Source organism: Apus apus, chromosome 1 (genome assembly GCF_020740795.1).
Source record: "Apus apus isolate bApuApu2 chromosome 1, bApuApu2.pri.cur, whole genome shotgun sequence".
In the NCBI taxonomy this organism is placed as follows: domain Eukaryota; kingdom Metazoa; phylum Chordata; class Aves; order Apodiformes; family Apodidae; genus Apus; species Apus apus.
This window is the reverse complement of record NC_067282.1, coordinates 142,116,674-142,129,273: the sequence shown is the minus strand read 5'-3', so window position 1 is coordinate 142,129,273 and position 12,600 is coordinate 142,116,674. Positions and strand designations below refer to the sequence as shown.

The 12,600-nt window shown below is 37.1% G+C and overlaps 2 protein-coding genes across 12 annotated transcripts in view; one reads left to right on the top strand and one right to left on the bottom strand.

Annotated features, from left to right (window-relative positions):
- Positions 1–12,600, bottom strand: part of NINJ2 (ninjurin 2) — a 303,752-nt gene that overhangs the window by 106,983 nt on the left and 184,169 nt on the right. The window lies entirely within an intron of this gene.
- WNK1 (WNK lysine deficient protein kinase 1) overlaps positions 1–12,600 on the top strand; it is a 105,662-nt gene that overhangs the window by 29,070 nt on the left and 63,992 nt on the right. For all 11 annotated transcript variants that reach the window (XM_051633405.1, XM_051633413.1, XM_051633398.1 and 8 more), the window contains exons 2-3: positions 6,074–6,246; positions 10,994–11,214. In XM_051633405.1, the coding sequence (XP_051489365.1) occupies positions 6,074–6,246; positions 10,994–11,214 (394 nt within the window). The remainder of the gene's footprint in view (positions 1–6,073; positions 6,247–10,993; positions 11,215–12,600) is intronic.

Below are 12,600 nucleotides of genomic sequence, written 5' to 3'. Positions count from 1 at the left end.
TGATGACCCCTCATTAACCTTGCCTAAAAGGCTTGCAAAGCCTTTCTCATATGCTGCAGAAATGCACACAGAAGAGCATTTGTCCTTCTGTATACTACTTCTTCCTCTGAATAATAGGCTCAGAGCAACAGTGTCTTCCCCTCAAATTTTCAGACGTTTGGAAAGCTTCATAAAATGCTACTTGGTGTAACCTCAGCACAGATAATATTTCACCTGCATTGTGATTTAGACTGTCTGTAATTCAGAAGTCTGACATGGCTGTGCATTTTCAGATCACATCACTTAAAGAGTTCATTGCTACTAATTTTTTGAATGTGTTTTCTAGTGTATCTCTTTGTATAAAAGCTACATAGTTTGGCTCTAGCCTGGTTTAAAAAAGTCAGAACAACCACCCCTCATTAACTGTCCCTGAAATGTAGCTATGTGGGTTTTCTAGATCAAGTGGTAGGATATGCTGAAAGCTAGTATATGCTACTACCTCTCTGTAGTATATAAAGAGTTTGGTCTTTCTGTTTCCTCTTTATTTATCTTCCTAATATTGTGGAAGAGGGAACAGCTCTCAAGTTGTGTAGCAGCTCACACACTCAGCTTTTTGTTTTGTGGTTTGTTTGTTTGTTTGTTTTTGTTTTTTTGAAGTCCAGTGTAAAGTTGACCTCTATCACTAGTCAATCTACTTACGTGTAGAAGATGGAGAAGATTTCTGGATCAGTTTTGATCTTTTGTGCATGAAGGATTGCTGGCACTTTGGCTATGTTAATTGTACTTGTAATTGTACTGAGAAAAAAAAAATCACCTTTGAGGATGGATAGCATGAGTTAGCAAATCTTAATTCCTTCCATATAGAGTATTTCTCATTATCCACTTGCTTAGTATCCTGTATCATGTGTTTGAGAGCGAAGTGCAGTGTGTCTTTTCTGCGTAACTGTTCATCTAATGCTGGCTGAATTGTCCTAGAATTTATCTCAGGCCATTTAGTGCCTGTTAGTAAGAATGGAATGTGGAGGCAAGACCCTTGGTTGAGCTCAATCTCAGTGAAGAGCAGAGTCAACTGGCCTGGGCAGAGCAGATTGCCTTGCTAAGGTGGCTCACCTGCTGCTTCAGGTGTCTGAGCCAAGCTCTGTGACCACTTGCCATAGGGTGATGTGCATTTCAGATGTGTGATTTCTTGTCATGATGTTAATAGGACAGAACTCAGAAGGACTCTGGAAAGTTAGAAAGAAAAATGTCTGAAAAATTACTTGGTAGACTCAACAGCTATGTGAGAAACCCACTTGAAATTTAAGGTTAATTTAAGTGTCAGATCTGTATTTTCTCTCCTCGTTAAGGGTGCTGAGTAGATATTAAGCCTTGGCTGAAAAAAGTCCCTGAAGGAATATAGGTGGTTTTTATTGATAAACTTTTTTTTTTTTTTTGTGTCTTGGTACAATAGCTTATCTTGGGGCTGGGAGATTGTTTTGGGCTGAGGTTTTTTTTGCATTTATATAAGGTGCCTAGGTATAGGAGAAGAAAGAGGGTAGCATAACAGTTCTGTGTGTATTTCATACTCCAGTAAATTAAGTACATTAGTGAAAGAGTAAGCCTATACCTGCTTTACCATGAGTGTCAGAGATCCCCCTTCTACATTTAGTAATGTAAGTATCTCTCATAGTTCTTTCCTGACCAAAAGAACCTCAGAGTACGTGGATAAACGGAAACAGCCAAGAAAAGCTCATTGCATAGTTCTGAACTGAACAATTGTTTTACTTGCTGCCTGTCTCTGTCAGGCCCCTGGCACTGCAGAACCGTGGGTCACGTGCTGGAAAGCTTTGCTGTTCGTCCTGGCTTGTCAAAACAAGTTAATGTAGGTAGAAAGGCATGAATGAAATTAACGGAGTGGGCTTTGATGCATCTGTTTCAGTTTGTTCGAAGGGCAGCTAAGTGATTGGGATGTGACACTTAAGTCCTCTGGGAAGCTATCAGTTCAGGAAGAACAATTCTGGCTATTTTGTAGGATAGTTAAATCCATTTTAGGACACAAGCTCTCCTACAGTTTAACAGCTTTGTATATTTTTAAATATTTGGGTTATATCTGCTCAGTATGTTCTAACTGAGATTCAGTAATGTGGTTTGCTAAGTTCTAGACTTAGAACTTTGTCTTGGCTGCCTAAGGTTGCTTATTATGGTAAAAAAAAAGACTGGGGGAGGAGAGAGTGTCTGTTTTTTAAATTTTATTAATAGGAATTTAAAGAGAAATTGGTCAAGGATAGGTTATCAAGCCCTATGTTGTTAACTATTCTAAAAGTGGTGACTTCTTTATAAAATGGTTGAAGTTTCCCAGGCTTAAGGGAAAAGCATCTTATGTCTTTCTGTTTTGTTTAATGTCTGGATGTTTGATTTTTAAAAGAAAAAAAAAAGAAAAGAAAATGTAACATTTGTTTAACCAGTCTTTGTGGCACTGGATTGCTAAGTTGAAAAACCTCTATTTTTGCTTCCAGATGAAAACAGTAAATTCATGCTAAAATGATCCATTTATATACCTATTTAGATAGTGAAAAAGGCTACAGGGGCTAGATCTGCTTATTTGATTCACCCTCAAGATAATTTAGTCAAATGGAGTGCTTATTTTGAATGATTTGCCACAAACTTTTTGCCACATCTTTAGAAGTGATGATGGAGCAGTCTTGCAATCCTGCAGATTTCAGCTTCAAGGCCGTAGGGGAATCTGATCATTGCCCCAAGTAGTTGCCTTGTTGGGAAGACACATCTGAGGTTTTGGGGTCTCTTGGAGTATACACTAAAAATTCTTCTTCCCAAATTCTTGAAAAAACTGTAAAAAATTCTCCATAATTGATGACAGTTCCTTTCTCTCAGCTATAACTGCTGTACAGCAACACTGTGTGCATTTCATGTGATAGATCAAAATGTTGTAATTCCCCTGCCTTTCCCCAAGTACTCATACCTAATGTGGCTGTTGGCACCGTTTTTCAGTCTCACAGATTCCATATGGTGCTCTATTTTCTTGCTTGTCTCAATATTTCAGTAGCTGCAGCTGCTTATATTGTATTTTTGTACAAGAAAAAGCACAAATTGTCACATGTGCCCACGCTAACAGCTCAGAGGATGCCAAAATGTAGTATTTGGGACAGGCTTTGTTGTAGTCCATCTCAGTGCAGCCTGGGAGATCTTACTGTCTAATATGCTTTAAGGTTCTGCTGTATGGAATACTCAAGTTTTGAGAGTGTACTTGTAATTTTTAAATCACGTTAGCCTATGGGCTAGCTATTTGCAGGCTGCATTAGAATGTAGTTTGTACCAGTGTAACCAGGCATTGTGTATACAGATTAATTTTTTTGTTGTAATTGTACATGAGTTCTAATATTTTCTTACGTGTACTCACCCTTTTCTGTTACCTAGCATTAATGTTCCTTTAGGGAAAGAATATAAATGTTATGCATGAGTGTATGGTTCTGTATCTAAGGAAATGGAGGTAGTTGAGGGTAGTATGCATTGCTAGAATTATGAAGCAAGTGGCCTCTCTGTCTTTTACTTACAGCTCTGTTTAATGTTTGCTTCTACTGCTGAAATATGCTACTAAAGGGTGAAATGTTTCTTTGGTTGCAAAAACATAGCTGTCTTCCCTGTGTGAAATTTGTTGGCCTGTGGTTATGTCCAAGCTCATCAACTTTCAAAGAAATGTTGAATTTGTATATTGTCACTGGCTTGGTGGGGTTTCTTTGGGTTCATTATTTTTTTTTTTTTTTGATGCTAGCACTGGAGTGTTGAGTTCCTGTTTTAATGTCACAGATACATTTGCAGGAACAGGATGCTACCATTGATGTGACCAGGAAGCAAAATGAGTCAAAATATGCATACCTGTTATGAGTCTGTTAGTGATAAGAGTGATTAGCACTTGGTAGCTTCTATTTAGGGCTGGTAGTACAGTGGTAGGGAGAACTGAGTGAGGCACTTAAGGGAGATCATGTTTACACAGATTAAAATGAGAATTTAATGTCAAGTGTAGTCTAAAACTGGTTAGTAGTGTCTGTGGTAGATACCATGTTAAAATGCACAAAATAAAGTAAATGTAATAAAAATGTGTATCTAAAATCTAGGGTTTGTTCAGAAACTGAGGTGTTCATATTATGTAGCTAAATTTAAAAGTGATACAGAAATAATTCTTACAGCCTTGTTTTTATAATTACCATACAATACTTGGATTTACAGCTATACAGTAGTTTTAGAATGTGGATTATATGGATCAAGTGCAGAGGCTGGGAGACTCTGCTTTATTTTACTGTAAGAATGACTATATTGTTGTAATTTTATACTGCTTGAAGCATTGAGTGTTGTAGATGCATGTGTGTATAGTCTGACTGTACCTGTTGCAGCTCGTTGTCTTTCTGTATCACAGTTGTTTGTAGCAATCAAGATTTTTGAACAGAATTTGTGCTGCTCTGTTTACTGTAATGGAAGGGAAGCTATTAGGTGGGTAAGATAGCTCAAATGGAAGTATTACTTCCATATTTAAAAAACCACAACATCACCACCTATTAAGACAGTAATACCTTAAAGTGTTTGCAGAATCTTTCTGCAAACATGTTACAGAAACTTGCGCAAGGAGCTTAAGAAAGAGTGAAAAAGATGATAGTACTAATTTCTGCAGTGTGAAGTAGTTGTAGGATTGAATGCTTTTGATGTCTATAGACTAAATTTGCAAGGCTTAAGAATTTAGGATCTTCCTAGGAAATATAAAAGTATTTGTGTTACTCACAGTCATGGGCAATTAATTTCAGGTAATTTCAAACCTGTTTTCAGACTTCAATCTGAAGATTCTTATGCTTCTGAAAATTGGAGCTTCATCTGGAAGTGATGTTTGTCCATGCTCAAAGATACCCTGTGTGAACCTTTTAGGAAAAGTTAATGGTCTAAGTGAATCTATGAAGGTTTAGATATTGGCATAGCTGAGTGTATTGAGGAAACACATTACCTGTAAACAAAGGAAGTGGGATTATTGCCTGGAGGGTGACAGGAGGTTGTGAGCAGTATAAGTAAACTTCACATGTCTTTACTGCCTCCTGTTAATGGAAAAGTAAATATGGAATTCAGTGATCTAAAATTGTTATTCACGTCTGACAAGGAGCTTCACTGGCTATTCCTAAATAGCTCTTAGAAACAACTATTAATGATTCTAAAATTCTGGGATTTAAGTATATCCTGAAGTGATTTTTTTTAAAATACAAACTGCGTATGGCTCCAGTTTACATCAGTCATTCAATCTGACTGGTGTGATCAGTACATTGGTGAGCTGACAGCACTGAATGACACAAGGAGACTGTTTTCTCTTGAGATGTGCAGCATATTCTGGTAATAGCTTCTCAAGAGTCTTGACAATATCTGATACCGATTGCTGGTAGATAATACAACAGTATTGTCCAGGAATGCTCCTTCATGATCTGCCTCTGGCTAAAAGTTAACTTTCTGTCTCTAGTGTGAGTTATGTTTTTGTTTTTCTTCATGCTAGATAACAGGACACTTGCTCAATCATGAGATGCTTTTAATCAAAGAAAATCCAACTAATTTGTCTGTTCTTACACAGTTACAAGTAAATAATATATGTTAGAGAAGCTTGATGCACTACCCTCTATATGGACTGTTAATTTAGTATGTTACCAGTGCTCTGGATATTATGCACATAGGAATAACTAAAAAATTATTAGGTACAACGTGCTTTAAATGATGCTGTTTTGTGTACTCTTGAGCACTTGAGTATTTGAGGATGTTATGTCCCCCTTCCAATTCTAGTCAGGCAATGGCTAAATTTATTAAAGTAGGAGAGGATGAAACAGGAAGAGGAGATAATCTACAGACTCAAAATTCTTGCCTCCGAGAGCAACCAGATTGTAAGGAAGAATCTAATAGACTGCAATAGAATGCCTTCTAAATAGCATGTTTAAGGGTAATTGCAAACAAAGTGTCATTAAAGACTGTTGATTCTTACTTGTTCGTTGACTGTACCCAACTATTTTTCAAGTTGCTGCTTCTCTGAGTAAGAAATACAGTAAAGCTTTCTGATGTACCTTTTCTTTTTCTTTAGGATCGAAAGCTGTCCAAGTCAGAGAGACAAAGATTTAAAGAAGAAGCTGGGATGCTGAAAGGGCTTCAGCATCCCAATATTGTCAGGTTCTATGATTCCTGGGAGTCTACAGTCAAAGGAAAAAAGTGTATTGTTCTTGTGACAGAACTCATGACATCTGGAACACTGAAAACGTAAGTAAATTAAGGCACGTAGGAATCATTAGCACAAAATCAGACCACTAGAAGCAGATCATATATCAGAATAGATAAGAAGGGAGCCCTTTTCCTGTAGGCAAAACTTCTGTAGGGGAATTCTTTTTCAAGAGGAATCTTTACCAGCACTGCAGGGTATGGTAGAACATTCTGCAAGTTAGCAAGCTTGTTAAATTCTTTCTTGTGATGTCCTAGTAAGCGAATGCAGAGAACTTCAGATTTTGAGAGCTCAGGAAGGCAATGCTCTATTTTTCACTTTTCAAAATTGCGGGTTTTCCTCTCCAACTGCCTTTCATGTAGCACAATATGGCTTGTAAAGTTCAAAGCATGAATTAATTCACCTCTTTTGGGAGGTTTTTGGTTTTACTTAACTACAAATACTATGTAAAAAGAAAAAAAACCCCTCACCACATCTTTACTTAGCTGTAACTTCACGAAATAGTACTTAAAAAACCCCCCTGAAAATATGCGGGTGTCTGCAGTTTCAACCTGTGAAATCGTTGAGTGAAACGAGGTCTATTTTTAAGCTAGAGTTAAAAGTAGACACTAGTAAATCGAACTGCTCCAAGGGCCCTCTTGTGGTATGTAGAGCCTATGAGGAGTTACACTGAAGTCACACCTTTACCTTGCACTGTAGGAACCTACAGAGCTGTGAGCTTGTTCATAAGCATCCAGTCACCAATGATCTACCAGAAATAAGGCTGCCAACATTTTAAGTTCAGGGATTGTGGGTCATTGTCTTAATTCAGTGCCCGTTTGAGTCTTGGAGAGGCATTCAAATCCTAAATATGTAGTCAAGCTGTAAGAGCTAGAAACAATTTGTAGTCCATTTGGTTAAAATAGCTGGTGAATATCTTGTGTTTATATGAGGCTTATTGATAGCCACAAATTGACATATTTAAAAAAGGGAAAAAAAATGGTTCTTTGGGAGTCTGGACTGCAATTACAGGGAAATGTTTGTCTCCTGAAATAGTACTGGAGAGCTAAAAATACTGCAGCTTCTTAGCTGTATGTTCAGACAAGACTTTTCTGAGGTTTTTTAAGGTATTTCAAATAAAATAATAGATTTGTTGCTTCGTGTGCTGTTTTCAGAGCAGTAATAAAGTAAAGGTTTTACGAGTCTATAGATGCCTTAAAAGCTACCTAATTTTATGCTGGAATTTGCAGTGTTAGATTTAACTTCTTTCTCTCCTGGACAGGTTTTAATATTTGAAGTGGCTTGTTATGTGGTAGCATAATCAAGGTGATAAAGTAATAATAGCCAACTGCAAAGTAAGGTGTTGGTAGGAAGAAATACCTCAGATTTAATTTTGTACTCTGGAGTATGAAGAACTAATAGGCTCTTCAATTGAAATTATTTTAATCTGTATACTTCTAGGTGGGTTTTTTCCCCACTTTTGTATAGTTGGTGTTATAATTGTGATTTAGTTTAGTCTACTTCACTCGAGACTTGCAGGTAAACTATATGGGAAATTTGGGATGTGCCAATTTATTACCATTATTTCATGTACCTGTGTTCCTATATTTAAACTGTACATTTGAGTTTGCTAATGATATTTAGCTGACAGTATTCCTTCCATATCTTTAAAAAATATGTTTACATTACTTACATTTAATAAAGTGATACCTTCCTTATTTTGAGATTTGGGACAGACATTGTTGTCACTTGATGATGTAAAAAAGTAAACAGAAGAAAAATATTGTGATAGCTTAAAGTGAATTTTCCTTTTTTTTTGGAATTTGTGTACCTTTAAATGTATATACACATGTAAATAATGGTAAAATATTAGACTTATTATTTCCAATGCTGTCTGGGCAAGTGTCTAATTTTGCATGAAGGATAGTCCCTGAACTTCTGCATACCAATGAAAAAGTTTTACAGCTCAATTGTTGTAAAGAATGAAACAGCTTTCTGACATTGTATGCTATCATTGACTTTAAAGGTAGGGGAAAAACATGGAGCTGTCTATTTTAAAAATTACTGTCCTCATGAATAGTGTAATTAAGTGTTAGTCTGACCTAGGTCTCTAGCCACTAGTTTTGTCTAAGGCTGTTGTAGTGTGTGCTTCTGGTCCACTTCAAATGCCTGTGTCAATTATCTGTTAGGACATACACATTCACAACTATCTCTGCTAACTTAGTAGAGATGCTGAGATGCTATAGGTCAGCAGCCTTCCTGCTTAAAAAAAACCCAGAAAACAACCTTGAGACAGGAAGCCAAACTCAAGTTCCTGTTTCTCTCTGTTTGTTGAAGCTAATTATTAAGAAAGCCTCGTGTTCTCATCTTTGCTTGTATTCTGTGCAAAGGTCAAATATCTGTCTTGTCTTTAAATTGACTTGTACCCTGTAAAATAGACAAGGAGACATTGGTTAAGCAGGGAATAAGTTCAGTGGAGGGCCATCAAGATGGTCAGGTGCTGGAGTACTTGCTCTGTGAGGAGGGGCTGAGGGAACTGTAAGGAGAGTCAGAAGGAGTGGGACTGTGTCATCCTGAAGAAGATTCTTTGGGGGAGATCTAACGGCAGTCTTTCAGGATGTATGAATCAGACTTCACAGTGCTGCATGGTAGGAGGATTACAGACAACAGGCATAAATTGATATGAAAGAGGGCCAGACATACATAAGAAGAAGCTATTTCAGTGGTGATAGGCAGTGGAACAGGTTGTCCCAAGACACTGTGCAGACTCCATCCTTGGAGACACTAGAAACCTGGCTGGTTACAGCCCAAGGTAGCCACATCTGACTTTCTGGCTGACCCCACCTTGAGCAGAAACATAGACTAGAAATCTCCTGTGGTCTCTAAGCCTGAATTGTCCTCAGATACTAGGAAAAGTAAAAACATAGTGGCTAGTAGGATTGTCTGTATATTTTTATGTATTTATATATGCTTCTATTTAAAAATGGTTTATGCCTTAAGTGACATGTGACTTAGTTCATGACAGTGTTAAGGAAAAATGACAGCAACACTGCAGGATGCTGGGTGATGGTTGGACCCAGATCTTTTAACAGTGAGAAGCTGGCAGTAGGCGAACATATTTGAAACCAAGAATGTAATTAGGGATTCCAGATGCTGAACTGAAGTGCCCCTGCCATGTGATCTTTGGAACTGGCTCAAGGGATGAATGAGGGCTGCGTCAGTAGCAAGAATTCAAGTGGTAGCTGATGTGATCCAGAACCTCCTTCAGTTTGTCTTCTTCCTTGGCTTGGTTTTTTCCTTGCCTGTCTTTATATTCTATTTTGAGACTTGATTTCTTTCTGGAACTGGATCCCAATTGCTTTAAGCGATCTGTTTTTACAGCAAGATTGCTAGCAGCATGATTTTCCTGATGTTTTTAACTGGAGAAATTAAAGTAAAAGGGATTAATATCCTACATTTTTGTGTTTGCTTTGATTCAAGTGATTTCATCACAACTTTTTCTTCTGATAAAGTGGATATGCAAATGAGATTAACATTGCCACAGAATCACCGAACATGACTTGGTTTCAAGGCTGTAGTTTTTAGACTCTGTGCTGTTCACAGAATTTACTACCTGTCTTGCAGAATGGTGACACTGGTATTTAACTGAGACTTGTACTGAGTAAAATTGGCTGAATAAGAATAAAGGCCTTGCTCTACGCGGCATGCTGGTTCCTTTCTCTAAATGTATTTCAGCCCATACCTCTTCAAAAGGAGGAAAGCAACAACTCTTCAAATTGTTTTATCCAAAGAATGTGTGCGTACTCTGCTAGAAGGCACCTGAATGCTGTCATAGGTTATTCAACTCATGACTTCTCTAATTTGTTGAAGTTAAGGAGTGGAATAAGATCATAGTCTTAGGTTATAAGCATTGGAATATATTTTTGTTGTAAAATTTGTCTTTTACACAGGATTTAAAAAAGCGGCAATGTTAAAACAGTTAAGGGTGGGTCACATTCTTATTGCAAAGGGATACTCACTTGACGTATGAGCTGTTCCATGTCACTTCTTTGGCAGAGACTTTTTAAAGATTCCCCTCCCCATCCATATCTGGCCATACTTTTAAAGCAGTGAGGAGTACCAGTCAGACTCAGCTGATTAAACTTTGTCCTGTACCAGGCAAGTAATCTCTAAAAATTTCTAATTTTCTTGAGAACTCAACAGGTAAATTTGAAGCAGGTTTGAAGTGTAATCTGGAAACCTTGACCAGAGTGATTGGACTAGTACTGGTAACTACATTATAACAAATTCAGAGTTCTCACACAGTTTGCAACAACTCTGTATATAGTTGGTGGTTATTAATGTGTTTGCTCTAGCACTCCACTTTCCCACCCAGTTACATTTAATCAAGATAAAAGCTGTAACTACTTAAGCAGTTTCACAATAAAAGGGAAGAAAAAACTGTCTTAAATGAATAGGTGAAGAATTGCTGTAATGCATAAGCCTTTAACTCTTTGTCATGGAAGCAGTGCCTTGAGATGTAGCAAATGAACTGTCTAATTACCATAATTAGCCATAGATCAAGCATTTCCCATTTATCTTTCAGCATTAGAGTCCCCTGTTTAGAAGAAAGAGGGTAGGTTTTAGGAGGAGGAATCATCTTTAGCTCCTGTGAAGGCTTGAAATGCCGTTGGGTTTTAAAATAGGTGAAGTTGAAATTTGCACATCTCTTTAATTATTACTTTTTTACTTAAGAACAGCAAATAATATAGCATAATTTACTACCTGTTGGCAGAACCTGTTTAACCTACTGTTACTTTTTTTCATTAGGTATTTGAAAAGATTTAAAGTGATGAAAATTAAAGTACTACGAAGCTGGTGCCGTCAGATACTGAAGGGCTTACAATTTCTACACACGCGCACTCCTCCCATAATTCATAGAGACTTAAAATGTGACAACATCTTCATTACTGGCCCCACTGGATCAGTCAAGATTGGAGACCTTGGTCTGGCAACCCTGAAACGAGCTTCTTTTGCCAAAAGTGTGATAGGTAAGCCTATCCTGTTTTGGAGGCTAATAAGCCGCTCTACCTTATTTGGAAACTTGAGTCTTTTAAGAGCTTTCCTTCAAAATATGGTTTCAAAGGTACATGGTCAAAGCCTGGAAATGTGTAGACTTTGTTTCTTGGCTGTTGAGGCCATTCTGGGTTCCTGATGAGATTACATATTGAAATTTTGGTTGTACTTTTGGTATTTGTAGATCAACAGTTAAGTATTTTGGAATAATAGGTTCATTTCCCTGCCCAACAGTTTAGTGCAACATTGTTGATAAAACCACTCTTAACTACATATAAATCTCAGCTTTAATATGACACTTCTTCAAGGAATGTACAAATGCACTTTGGTGACCAGAAAACATTTTGATATTTAGTGTAGCATTAATTTATACAGCAAATTTTTTTGTCACCAGCGGTTATTATTAAATCTCTTACACTTTGTGAGTAATCAGAAACTAAGGTATATAAAAGAAAGTATTTCTCAATATATTATATTGCAGTGAGTCTGTGGTATAATACCTTACTCGAGAAGTCTATGGAGTGTGGATTTATGTAAGTCAAGAGAAAGAATTGGGGATTTATTGTCTTACCCTGGCTCTGTTCTTGTGTATCTACTAGTAACACTTTTCAGAAATCAGTTTGAGGAAACTAGTATAGTCTTTCTTGTGAATTCTTGAAAGAATTGGTTTTATCAGCTTTGTTTTTATAGTTGGGTGAATAGACTGCAAGGAATGAAGTTGCTCTTGCTCTCAGTATTTAGAGCTTGCTAAAATGCAGTATTACTCAACAGTCCTATACTAGATTCCTAGATGGGATCAATGGTGCATACTTCTAAATTGTCTTGCAAGCTGTCACTGAAATATTTCCTGCTTCTTAACCAGGTCAAACTGTTAATAGTAAAGAAAAGTATGCAATGTCAAAAATATATTTTCTTAAGCATGCTCACCTTATCTTCAAATTTAGCATTGGAAAATTACTACTTGCTATCTAGCTATCTGTTAAGGATTAGTCTTTGAATAAATGACTGCACTTACATCATTTATTTTTGTTTAGTGTGGTGACACAAGCAATGTGACTACAGAATGATCTGTAAACTGTCTCGAATCTGGCATCTGCAGGAAATAATTCTATGCTTAAATTTACAAAAAGCAAACTTGCAACTCTGGCTTAAAAGTAAATCTGATCACACAGTGCAGTCCCTGTGCTTACAGAGGGGACACTGTGATACTTCACTGGGCAATAATTTTCTGCACACTATTTAAATGGGACTTGTTGAATCTCACGCTCTATGCCTGTAACTCAATCTCTCTGTATTTCTGAGTATTTTTGACTGTAGGATGTCCCTCACTAATGCCTGTATCTGCAGTAGACCTATAAATA